We start from the raw sequence: 13,562 nt of genomic DNA, 5'->3' as shown, positions 1-13,562 counted from the left end.
AGCCCACCTCAGAAATTCCAGCTGCCACTGCAGCTTCTCTGTTATGTTACCGTTTGCTCAACATTTGGTGCAATGTAAAGTGTTCTGCCGTACATCAAATATAAACAAGAAACACTCTCTATGCAGTCCCTCAGATGTAGTTTGAGCATATTGAACATGTCAGCAGGCAATAAAGATGGAATAAAAATACTTTGCTGTCCGTATGTTTGTCATTTGCTTTTCATGCAATGCAAAGGATGGGTGCTGATACGAACAGGGATTGGCAGTAAAGGTGTTGATGTCCAGGATGCTCTGAACTCTGCTAAACCACAGGCAGAAAATAACCCCTGCAGGAAGGTGAGCTGGCTCTTGTTACAGAGAGTGGACAAGGAGCAGCCCTTCTTTCAGGAGCTTCATCCACACCAGCCTGCTGCCTGCACCAGAGTTGAGAGATAGAGCCCAAAGCATGAAGTCCATTTGACATGTAGTGGTCTCGTCAGTCCCTAACACTGCCAGGAGGGCAGGGCTGTTTGGAGGAGTAACTAAATATTTCCTTTCTGATCCGTTGTCTCTGTCCCTTACCTGTAGCATCTTCTATTGCTACAGCATCTCCTGTTGCTTGCAGAATAACCTCCCTCTCATGGTCCTGTGCTCTCTCCCTCTTTCTCCATTTCAGATGGACACAGCCTTGATTCCTTCAGTGCCATTGGGTGGTACCACTCTGTCTTCTGGTACCAGTGGTTAAGAAATTCGTGGTAATAAATACTCAAACTCTTCATAACTATTTAAACAAGGCACAAAAGTGCCAAACTGCATGGGTGGCACCAAGGAGGAAGGTGTTGATGGCAGTTTGTCTCTTTTGTGTCAGTGAAGCCTTGCCGCCAAAAACGGAGGCTTTGCGCACGTATGGAGAAAAAGCAGCTCTGCTGGGAGCGCTTCCACTGCTACTTGGCTTGTGTTAAGCCCTGGAGAGAAGGGGAAAGGAGCAATAACTTCCTTGTAATTTGGATGGAATAATCCCTCGCACCTTCTGTGTCTGTGTAACTGCAAGGGTTATACAGGAGTGAAGTGATTTGTTTGGGTGTAGTGGCTGCGAGCAGTTCCTTTGTGTCATTTCTAGACCTGAGCCTCAACTCTCCAGCACCTGCCTTGCTGGGTGGACTTGGCTCAGCCCCTCAAGGAATGGCATGGCATGGCTGGCAGGGCAAGGGTGTGTGCTCCTCCAGCACTGATCTGTGCATTAAGAGGGGTTAGTTTTCCCTTCCGAATGAATCGCAGTCCTCTCTGTACACTGCCCACCCTTCTCATAGACACCCTTTGAGATGAGCAGCAGAAGAGCAGAATACTGATTAGATGTAAATTACATGGCAGAGACTCGTTACTTGCCTAATTTTAAATCCTGAGATATGCAGTGTGAAAATGATGGCAGAATATGGCCCTGAGCTTGGATGGAAATGGTCTGCAGCATCACAAGCGAGGAAAATGCTTCGTAAAGGCAGCAGTAATGCCAGTGGCAGTGGTAAGCAAAAGCAATTAAGCTATTTAGGGCAAAGTTCTCTGTGACTGGTTAGGAAAGAAAATGTACATCCATTTCAGATGTTGTGTTTCCTAAGTTGCTGTATCAGCTGCTCAAGCACAGCACACAAATTTCAGCCAGTTTGCCAATTAGACCCTCATGCAAAAGCTGGGATTTTTGATAGCTGGCAGAACTTGTATTAATTCTTTGCAAGGTCTGATGTGCTGTACTGGCAATAACACCATGGTTGATTATGGTGGGTTTGCTGGCTTTGCAATAGGAAATTTCTTACAATGATTTTTAAGGGCAAGTGAATTAATTACACTGAGATTTCAGACTGAATCTGTTCATCTCTTATCATAACCCCATTTCAGTGCTCTGGCAGCATATGGGAAGTAACACTCCATGGTACCTGGATGACATGTCTGCTGAGTAGCTTGAAGCAGTTTTCAGCTGATTGTGTCTGATGGTGTTTGCAGAATGTTGTTGGAACCAGATCAACTCTCTGCGGATTAAAACCAGTTGCAGTGTCTACGCCTGGATCTATTGTTCTAGTGACAGACTCCCTAAACTCAGTATAATTTAGACTAATAGTGACAGTCCTTGCTTTTAGCAAAACTCAGCTGACTTGGGATAAAATGAAATGAAGTAAGAGTTCAGTAACTCTGAATATCACCCCAAAATTGAAAATAATTCAGCAGAATTGCAGTGTGTTACACCAGCACTCCTAGACCATGGTCTTCAAGCCAAGGTGAATGACCTGGTCCCCATAATCATATTAAATAATGTTTTCTCTTAGACCCTTGCTGAAAATTAGGCATAGATGGTGATTCTTATAAAATCTGGAGTGTGATGATACATACAAAATATCTGGAAATTGCTGGTTAAGTTGATGCCACAGCTAGTTCCACCTGTCTGCAGTAGGTCCACACTCACACAGGATGAATTCCCACCACAGCCCTGCCCAGGAGAGCACGCACATCTCCTGCTTGAAGACAGGAACTGGGACAACTGTGTTGTGCAGTTTTTTAGACCTGAATGGATATGCTGAGATGTGAAAACTGCTGTTTTCATATTTTTTTTTAAACCTAGATGATTTCCTCTGCTCATTTGTGTCAGGAAAGGGCTTGGGAGGCAACATACAGCGGCAACCAGAGGACAAGAATCTCCCATCAAAGTGGAAAGCTGTATTACAGCTGGCAGTATCTTTGCACGGTTTCTCTCCCTTGGGACAAAATACATGCTGTTAATTTAGAAAAGGTCCATTAAAGAATTTAACCCAAGTAGGGTGGTGTTGTGTCAACAGTAAAAAAGGGGGAGCAAATGACTGAGCTCGGAGTGTGAGGCATGACAATTAACAGGTTTGAGCAGGATCCTGGGGAAAGCAGTGCTCGCTAGAGCAGGAGTCTCTGGTGGAGAAACCAGGACAAAGTCAGAACTGGTTAATGCATATCTGCTGTATTTATTAATCAGTTGGATTATATAGCTGGTGACAGAATATGGTCAAGTGCCAAGAAAGTCAGATTTAATTTAGCAGCCTGGGAATAGTGAACTTTGGCATTTGTCTCCTGCTGTCTGCTTCCCCTTTCCTGAATTTCTTTGTCTTTTCCCCCACCTTTTTTTTCCCCTTATGTTCTTTTGTCTCAAATTATTTCTCAAAGTGTTTTCCCTTTTTTGTAATGAACCAACCAGGGGTGCCTTGGATTAGTTCCCTTCTTTTACTTTCTCTGAGTTCAGCTTCCTTAGATGCTCCTTTCCTGGCTGTCATCGAGTCCCTGGATGAAATCCCAGCTGCTTTGTGAATTTGTCCCTCACTGGGCAGAGATTTCTCCTCTGTCTTCCTTCAGTTTCCTCTCTGTATCTGTGTTTTTTCCAATTACTCAAACCATTCATCTTGCCCATCCCATCTGCTCGCTCGCTCTCATACTCAGCTATGGTTCAGAGTGAACTCAGCAGGCTGTAAGATTAATTTCTGCTATTAACTGTTTCAGTTGTCTGGCCACTTCTGAGCTTTACAGAAAGCAGGCTCTGTAAAGCACAATATTTTGGAGGACTGGTGAAAGGCAAGTGCAATCTTCTCTTGACCCTACAGTGTTGTTCTGCAGCAAAGCACAACTGTGACATACTGAGCTTTCTAGAATCTCATTTTCTTGGGCTTGGCTTTGCCACTGCTTGTAAATGGAAGGAGCCACATGACACTGGTAGCCATGGCACCAGCTTCTCTCTGACCCCAAGCAGTAAATGCTCCAGGCAGCAGGATAGGGCACCCAGGCTGGTCTGCCAGTCCTTGAAGTCAGTGGCTTGAGTTGTTTAGGTGCAGGCACTCTGCATGGCACAGTTGGCACCTCTTCCAGAGGCCATCATTAGCTTTGTCCTCTCTCCAGCCTGATCCTTGGCTTGCTCCTGCCAGCAAGCTCAGTTCCTGAGCTTGGGCTTCTGAGCTGTGTGAGTAGAGAAGAAGTAGGACGTGAACCTGGATGAGCCCTGGCTTGCTGCCTATTGCAGACCCACCTGCAGGTTTCTCTTGAAGGTCTCTTCTAATAACAATGTTCTTTCAAGGAAATCCTGTGCATTCTAACAGGAGAGATCAGTCTGCTTTGCCTCTGTCCCAGGATGGCTCCACCAGAGCCTATTGTCTACACCTGTCATTTATAACCTTTAACATGAGAAATACAAGCTCTGAAATGCCCTTTTCCCTATGTTGCCACTGTGTTGCTATGATTGTCTTATTGATAGGCCAGAAGAATATTTTCTGTGTTCAAAGAGGAGTGGAATTACTTGTATATGAAGAAGAGCCCAAAATTCAGACCTCATGTTCAGGGTCAGAGAACAACAGCTGAACTACTGAATGAATTACCTGTTGCTGTAGACCATACAGGAAAAGCAAAAAAGCATTAGTGATATTAAGGTTCTCAATAAATGTCAGCACAGGTTAGCACTGACTCATTTCAGGAATTGCATTTATCATGCAGTCCCTGAAGTTCAGGCTGTCTAACACAGAGAAATCAAATCCTTACTGCTCAGACGAGATCTCTAGGATTTTCCCATAAATAAAGCACATTCCGGGGTTTCTCCAGGAGATGGCAGCAACATACTGCAAGTAGGACTGCCTGAACGGCACAGGAGTCTGAATGTTGTGCTGAGGGGCACTGGGTTATTTTCAGATTCCTTCGTGTTAATCTTTTTAATTTTTGTGTTGCCCATACGATGGTAGGCATGCAAAGTTCAGAACAGGGAATATGCACTGGTGTGCTCCTGCTATTGGTCTGCTACTTGTCAATCTTCCGTCAGTGCTGGTAGTTTTAAGGAAGATGCAAGATGCTTAAAGCATCGCTTTTAGTCTTACTCCCACAAATGTGTTAATGATAGAGTTTATTCTTAGGTGGCTTTTGGAGCTGTTCCTGGAGGAAGGCTCGGTGCAGGCAGGGCTGCTGGAGCAGGCTGGCGGCGAGCAGAAGCCCATAGAGGGCAGCAGTAAACCGAGTGGTGTCTGAGGGATGCTGTGCCGATAGACGGGTCCCCCGACTTCAATCAATTACATTTTATTAGTGAGAGATGCCACTAAAATAAGTGTTGCGTGTGTCTTTGTAGCCGAGCAATTTGACTGCAAACCCCTCAGCCCATCCATGCTCCCATCTTTCAGGATCTCTCCCAGCTTCCAAAAAATGACAAGCGCAATTCATTGCCACCCACCAGAGTTTTAAAGTTTCTTCCAGAGGTCAAGAAAATGTCCAGACGAATAAAATTACGTCAGGCGTCCAGGATGTGACACAACCTTAACAAAGTCATTTGAAATCATTTGACAGTAAATTTCCCTGTGAGTTCCTCGCCCGGGGCGCGGAGAATCCTCTCCTCCGCTGGCTGGATGAGCTCCTTGCCGGCCGTGCGGATCGCGGCGCGCCGGGAACGCGCGGGGCTGATGCGGCCTGATGGGCTCCTACGGGCGATGCCGAGCCCCGCTCAGCCCCGCAGCTGAGCCGCCTTCCGTCAAGAGCCTGACTTTGAATGTATCGTGTCATGCAGATGGTACCTCAGAGGAGTGAGAGCTGCCATTTACAGCACTGATGACAACAACTGCCGAGATCAGTGGCATCTTAAGATTGCTTTAATATGACTGGCACCTAGCAATTTAGCTCACATTGTTTGTGACAGGGTGTCACTCTTGCACTTGTCTGGGGATGAATGATAGAGGGTTTTAAGCCGTGGAGCTTCCTCTTTTGGAGGAAATTAAACCGCTGTATGTACTGATGCAGAGAATTAGGTGCGTGCTGCAGGAGGGTGTGCTAAGAGAGGGCTTTGAAAAGTTGAGTCTGTCTCTTTCTCTGATGGGTAATGAGCATTCAAATTACTCCACCATCCCCCGTCCCTGCAAACACCGTGTAAGCGCTTTGGATTGCCTTGTGGTGGTCACCCGGTGCCATCTTAGGTTTGTGGTTTTCCTCAGGTTAGTCAATATACATTTGCTATGTGCAGCTACCGGGAGAAAAAAGCAGAACCTCAAGAGCTGCTGCAGCTCGACGGATACACTGTGGATTACACCGACCCGCAGCCAGGTACGGGTGGCAGCTCCCTCACCACTCCAAAGGGGCTCCCCTCTCTTCCTCTCCCTGCCTGCTGCTGAACTCTGATCAGCATTATTCTAAATATGTTTGTGTTTATATTGATCATTAGCAGTGCATGGCTTTACTATAAACAGGGACAGAGCTGGGAGTTGCACCAGAGGAGCGAAGGACTCATCTCTTCTGGGGAGCCTAAGTGAATTAGACACTTAAATCCCAATGGAATTTTACTGTGAGCTGAATGCTCAAATTAAGTAACGGTTCTAACCTGTGCCTTCAGATTATATTCCCTAAATAAAAGGCTAGCAGCTATGCTTGTCTTTGTTGTGGGCAAAGCCTGCCCCATTCTCACTAGGATGGATGTCAGTGCATGGAAGGGGCAGGGACAGAAAGCCCCTGGTACCTGGAGGTGCCTGTTGGTGGCTGAGACCCTTATTCAAGTGGACAAGCACCATTTTTCTTTTATTTCAGTGGGACAACTTGCTAAGCATGGCGATCCTTACCATGCCCTGGGTAATGGTGTCCCCAGAGGAGATGAGAAAAGATATAGTAGGTTGTTTATTCCCTTAATTCTCATATCAGGGAGATGGGAGGATGAGTGCCAAATCAGGGCAAAGAGAGAAATAAGGATATCACCCAAGGACCTTTTTCTGCAGTGTGAGCACTGATGCTTTCAGACTAATGGGGAACCTCCCTCTCAAACCCCATTTTTAATTGGGCTCCAGTGGTGCCCACATGGAACTTGCACAGATGGAGCTGTAGGTGAGAGAAACAATTAATCCAAGTGTGTTGGGGCATGTTTTAGTAATTGGGTTACCTGGGGACCTGTGGGCTGTGTTGCAGGAGAGGGGACTGAACTGGGGGCAGCATGGGACTGGGTAAAGAAACACCCAAGCAGTGGTGGGGTGGGAAACAGGGGGAGATCTCCTGGCTGGCCTCAAAGTCTGTGAAACTGCATTGTCACTTCCTTTCCTGCCAGGTTTGGATGGTGGCAGAACATTCTTCAACGCTGTGAAGGAAGGAGACACGGTGATTTTTGCGAGTGACGATGAGCAGGACCGAATCCTGTGGGTCCAAGCCATGTACAGAGCCACTGGCCAGTCTCACAAACCTGTGCCACCTACCCAAGTGCAAAAGCTAAATGCTAAAGGAGGAAATGTACCCCAGATAGATGCTCCAATCTCTCAATTTTGTAAGTAAACAAGTTCTCCTAGACAGCCAAAGTCTTTGATGGAAAGATTTTCTGCACTGATGTAAATCAATATTCACGCTTGTGTTTCTGATTTCAAAACAAAATGTTTTTTCATTATGATAAAGCTTCTTTTTACATTAGTAGATCCAGAAGCAGTTAACCTGTGTGTTTGACAGAACCAAACCCAAGAAACAAAATTCCTTGGGGAACTTGTCAATGGATATTTTAAAGTGCAATACTTGATGGAGGAGAGAGACTGGGATCTGAGAGCCTGAGACCCACCTTGCCTTTCACAGACATGTGTTTTACCCCCACACAATAAATTGCACACCCAGATCAGAGCAATTCATTAGCACCATTAGCTGTCTGTCAAATGCATCATGTGCTCAAAACTACAGGTGCAAATCTTGCAAGTATGAAATGCACACACAAAAAGAGGTCTCCTGTTGAATATTCAACTGTAGGAAAACATATGGTATTTTTAACAGGTTGCTTTGCAGGCCAGTTAGATGTGAATTTAAAGCAATCATCTTTTAAGCTGTAGCTATGCTGCATGTCCTATGCAGTTACATACACTTTGCTTCATCTGAAATTTAGAGCAATTTCTTTTCTCTTGCAAATGCAATTTGATTATAAACCACATCAATGCCTCTTCACTCATTTTTCTTGAAGGTCTCAATCATCTGCAGCCCCTTTATTATGTAACATACAGCATGTCTTGGTAGTTTCAGCAAAATTTAAGAATTATTATCATTAAATATAAGTAAAATAAGGAAAAGTGGTAAATATTAAAGAATTCTTCTGATTAAAATAGATTTCAGCGTTTTCAAATAGTCTCTGTAAAGCAGTTATGGAGTATATTGTTGTAAGGAACTCAGAAAATCTGAGCTTTCCTTATCGATAGCATTTGACCATCTTTTATATTTGTTTAACTTCTTCATGTCAGTATTTATAGAAAGTAGCAGTACAAGACATACAGCTGTATGACCAGTACTACAGCAGAAAACCTCTGCTTGCTGCTTTTTAATTTTTTTGTGTCTTCCACATGCCTCTGTGTTTTGGGCTCCCTTCTGCTTTGCCTTGCTGCTGCTGCAAGTGAAACGTGGTGTGATGCAGTGTGGTAACCTATAGTCAGTGTTTTCATTTCAGTGATCCTCATCCTCTTCATTGCAGTCACTGACTTTGGGAGTGCAAGGTGTAAACAGCAAGGGTTGGCAAGGAAGGACACTTCTCAGAAAGCCAAAATGGGAGGTGGGAATTGGCCTCTTGCAAGTGGGACATTTTCTGGCTGTGATAAGCCTCCAGGCCTGGCTGAGTTGTGCTGACCTGAGAGCATTCCCAGGGATTTATGTCCCCCTGCCCAGAATGTTTAATCAGAGAATTCGCAGAAGTAGCAGGCACAGGTCCTTCTACTGCTGCTTTTTCACATGCTAAAAGCCTTCAAAGCATAGCAAGGGGGAGTAACAGAGGGATTCTGCCCATGGCTCCCTCTCCTAACAAGTGATGCTGAAGGCTGCTCTAAGTTGTGGTGTTGGTGCACTGGGATGCACTCCTGTCCATCCCAGCATGATCCCTGCAGAGTAGGATCAGAGCAGAGAACATCAAACTGAGGAAACACCTTTTCTTCCACTCTTCTCCCATCCCTGCACACATCAAGCTCGGAGAATTTTTCCGCTGGGTAAATTCCTGATATTTATAGAGTTTTCAGTTCACCTGACCAATATGAAGGGTCAGGTGAGATGTTGCTTTCTAAGACACATCATAGCAGATGTAGCAAAATCTGCCAGGATTTTGAGGAGGAAAATGGATTGCCCGGGGCCGTGGACACTTGGGTGTATGATTCGCTTGCACAGCCAAGCCCTGTGTTTGTGGGAGAGCTGAACCTCTCTGCTTAGGGTACCTGGGGCGGAGAAGGGACAGCTGGCTTGTCCTAAACCTTGCCACAGATCAGGGAAGTCAGTGACTGGGCCCAGGAGTCAACTCTGCATCTGCATAGCCCAGCATGTCCATCAGAGCCTTGTGCTGCTTGTGGTCCTCCAGCCTCAGTCTGACTGTGCTCAGAGCTATAGACATGCCACAGGCTTGACCTTGTTTTTGCATCTCGCTCACTTGCCAGGAGGCAGGGCTCCCTCATCCTCGCTTCTGGTGAAAACAGCCAAGATTTCACCCCCTGGGCCCTCCAGGGCATTTGAGGGAGTCAGGATCTGACCTCAGTTTCTCTCACTTGTTCTGATGCCAATACCAGCTCCAAATCTGGATCATTTTGCTTTTTATAACACCACCACCCTCTTTCCATCCACAATGTCTTTTTCTGTAAGTTGCACAGCATCAGTCTCCCCTTTTTGCTGCAAGAGCTCGAAAAGCCTCTTGGATGTGTTGTGCCAAAGCCTGGGAGAGAGAGACTAGGTGGCTCATCAGTCCATCAGTGTGATGGCTTAATACTTGAGCATCTTCTGGGCTACTGTGTTTTGTCCTTGGTTTTCCTTCCTCCTCCCCCTTTTGATCTAGATCCCTCTGACAGGTCTTTGTGCACATCCTACAAGAGGAGGAGGGCAACATGCCATAATACACCTTCATCTCAACAGGAAAGGCTGCTCATTTTTCATATTTCAGCATGTATACATGGCAGTGCTCATTGCAAAAGTCATAGGGCACAACAGTTGATCCCAAGCATCAGTGAGTCATGCATGCCACATATGGGGAGTCCCAAATGCACAAATACATATCTCAGCTCCTTCAGTCTTGAAATCCGAACATGCCAAGTATTGCATTTTTAAAAGGGTCTAGGTTTGTTATTGGTTTTGTATTTGGCTTGGGTGTTTTGGTTTGGGGTTTGGGTTGTGCTTTTTTTTTTTTTTTTTTTGCCTGCGGAAAGGTAAGGACTTCTGTGACACATTTTATTCTTGTATGTTTATCTCTATACCTGTCATATTTTTTATTTTCTTTGTGCTTATTAGAGGCTATGATGAATGAGGATGTGCAAAGAAGTAAATGTTAAGCCATTTGACGAGTAACTGTTGTTACAGCTTCCATGTCGTAGCAGTCCGAGACGGCTCATGCGCATGCATGCACACGCACAGAAAATCCAGCCCTCCGTGCCTGGCATGGAGCTGTCTGTGGCACAGAAACTTGGGAAGCACATATCTTGCTATTTGGGAAACTTGGGAGAAATAGTAAATTCCATTTGGCTCCCGCCTCTTTTGACTCAGTAAATATAAAGTTTGAGCAGCACTCAAATTCTCATCCGCAGTTCGATGGCAGCACTTGACTTAGAAGTAAACAGACAGCTCCGAACCAGGGTGGAGTTTATTTTATTTGCAATTTAAGTACTGAAAAAATAGATCCTGCTATTCATTAATTTTTGTATGACTTACAGTTCCTTTTATGTGGGTGAACAATACCTGTTAGAGTGAAAAGTTTTGCTTTTTTTGTTTTGCTACAATTTCAAAGAAAAACTCCATTTACACAAAGCTGTGCTTTTCTCCAGTGTTCGCATTATAAAAGAAAAAACTCCAAACTGTTCTTGTTTACTGTTGAAATCATTCACAGTATTATAGTCAATAATGCTGCCAATACATATTACACCTTTTGGCAATATTTAAGCTTCATAAAAGTGGTCACTTGTCTGAAAGCACCAATCTTTGTTCTGTGTTAGTGATGTATCAAAGAAAATTCCCAAACGTGCTCAACGTTTTTTTTTTCTTGAAACCCTTTTTTTTAACATGAAAGATTGGTCTGTACTTGTTTTACGTATCATTTGTGGTTATATTTAGTTTGTAATGTCTGTTTATATTTAATAACTGTTAATCACACCGTGTACAATGAGTTGGATGTTTTGAGAATTTGTGATGATTTGTTCCCCCATAATAAGTAGCGAGGTTTATCGAGCTGCTTGAGAAATTTTCAGCTATAAGTGGTTTTCTTTTTGGTTGGTTTGATTTTCTTTTAGTTTCTTTTTCATTCTTTGCTTGAACCCAAATATTTAGCTGCTAGGTTAGGGCTCCTGTCTGCTTTCCTGAGCCTTGTTGCTAGTCTTTATGTTATTCTGGTTTGTTCCTTCTTACCCTGCTAACTTCTAGCTGGACTCAAGGGTAAGTGCTTCCCTGTAGCTAGCACAGCTCAGATAATCAGACTAGATTATCTGACATATGCAATGTGCTTTTTTTTTTTCTCTTAAATCTTTCTCATGTTTAGATTTTGTAGTACAAACTTTCCATGTTATTTTCCTGAATTGAGATTTGAAATGTAAGTTTCCATACTGAAATTGGGATGCATGTGATGTTTGCATAATTGCCTTCTCTCCCTGGCTTTCACATTGGCATCAAGTGATCCTCTTAGTAAAGCCAATCATTAACATTTCTATTTTTCATTCCAAGATGTAAATAGTAATTAACATCACAATAAAACTGTAAATAATACCTTCTTTTGTTTCATGGAAATTACATCTAGTTGACTGCTTCCTGCCTGAAAACAGATCATTTTGCACTCTGACAATATCCTTTCTCTCCGTGCCGATGATTAGCTTGGTGCAGCGCACCAGAGTGCAGGGCTAACCATGGACACCTCAAAGCATAGAAAGGTAGGGCAGGAGACCCCAAGAGACCCAGAGAAGGTGCAGGACTCCAGAGGAGGCCCCCAGAAACCCCTCCACGCATGCCCTGTGAAAAGAGCCCTGAATCATCGAGGTTAGATTAGCTCCTCTCCCATTAACTCAGCAGGGAATGATTTCAGCAGCCAGTGGCAGCTCTCTGGGTCACCCTGCATTTGGAGATGCTGGCCTTCCCTGACTTAAATGCATTTCTCTGGGTGCTGCTGTTTCTCCAAATTATTATAAATTGTTGTTTTAGCATGGGTCTCAGTCACCAATCAAAGCAGTGCTAGTCAAAAATAAACCAGGGGAATTGCTATTTTACTTTTTCCCACTGGTATACCTACTTTGCAAAAGATAAAAGCCCAGACCTGTGCTGTAAGTAAAAATCCTTTATTGGTGTTAAAATATTCTGTAATATCTGGCGAGTGCCTGCTTTCCTTAGGAGGGAATAGCATCAGTGGGTCATGAGAGCTGGCAAATATGTATCCGGAGTATCTGAATGCAATTATGAGAAGGAACAGGCGATGTCATCCCTCTTGGCCATCAACAAGACTCCTTTTTTCCTTCCTCCTCCTTTTATTTATTTTTTCTTCTTTTTTCCTATGTGTGAGTATGTGCGTGTGTGTACAAATATCCCCCTGGGTAGCAGGCAGAATTCCTTCTCAGCAGACACTTTCTTTTTTCTTTCTTTATTTTGTTTTCTAAATGTTTGGATTTCCAAAGAGAATTCTTATCAGACTTTACTGCAACAAAAAAAACAACCCACAAAAGTTTAATTTCAATGAAATACAGATTTTTGCCACTTTGAAAGAAAGAAAGAAAGAGTGAATGAATGAACGAATGAATGAACCTGGGTTTGGCAACATTACATGTATTTGCACTACAATGCATCGCTATCTTATTAGATTATTAGTTTTGTGCTTTAATTGCTTTACTTTTTTAGATAGTTAAAGATATCATGAGAACGCTGCTGTGTCTTCTGTATTGTCAACTTGCAGATGCTTCATTGCAGGAATGCAGAATTAAAATGTTAAATCAGTCTCATAACCTGCATGAATTTAAAACTAGCCTGTAAATCTCTTTTACATTCTTAAGAAGCCTGGAACTCTAACTTATGAAATACAAATTCACAGGTTTCTGCAGCCATCCAATTCAAAATATTTTAAGTAGTTATAACGATGCTGTGAAACAATGTTTTATATTATAAATAGCTGTTCTAAAACTGTGTTTTTAACTTGCCACACAAGGAATTATGTAAGTGCATACTACAAATTCTTATTCATCTAACTGCCAATCCTTAGACAACTTAGATTGCAATTCAGTGCCTGGTGTGTCTGGTGATTTACAGGAGCATTCATAACAATTTATTAAAATTCTAACTGAAGCAGAAAAGAATTTGTTTGCAGCAGGGAAAGAGCCATAAGCCACCGGAATAAACAGCCCATTATATTTAAACCTGTCTTGTAACATGCAATAATATGAAGGGGAGAAGAAAGAGCCCTTGGCTCTGCAGCTGAGAGGCAAATTGAGGCTCCTGCAGCAGCCACAGCTCCGCACAGGGAGCAGGTTTGGGGAGCAGGTCTGGGGAGAAAGTTTGGGGAGAAAGTTTGGGGAGGAGGTTTGGGGAGCAGATTTGGGGAGCAGGTTTGGGGAGGAGGTTTGGGGAGCAGGTTTGGGGAGAAGGTTTGCGGAGCAGGTTTGCAGAGCCCTGAGCACACACACATC

General features: G+C 43.8%; 1 protein-coding gene across 10 annotated transcripts in view; it reads left to right on the top strand.

Annotated features, from left to right (window-relative positions):
- The window catches only part of CADPS (calcium dependent secretion activator), a 203,784-nt gene that overhangs the window by 99,195 nt on the left and 91,027 nt on the right, over nt 1-13,562 (top strand). For all 10 annotated transcript variants that reach the window (XM_058813144.1, XM_058813143.1, XM_058813147.1 and 7 more), the window contains exons 10-11: nt 5,940-6,048; nt 7,034-7,246. In XM_058813144.1, coding sequence (XP_058669127.1) covers nt 5,940-6,048; nt 7,034-7,246 — 322 coding nt within the window. The remainder of the gene's footprint in view (nt 1-5,939; nt 6,049-7,033; nt 7,247-13,562) is intronic.

Source organism: Ammospiza caudacuta, chromosome 12, assembly GCF_027887145.1.
Source record: "Ammospiza caudacuta isolate bAmmCau1 chromosome 12, bAmmCau1.pri, whole genome shotgun sequence".
In the NCBI taxonomy this organism is placed as follows: Eukaryota; Metazoa; Chordata; class Aves; order Passeriformes; family Passerellidae; genus Ammospiza; species Ammospiza caudacuta.
This window is presented reverse-complemented; position numbering and strand designations above follow the sequence as displayed.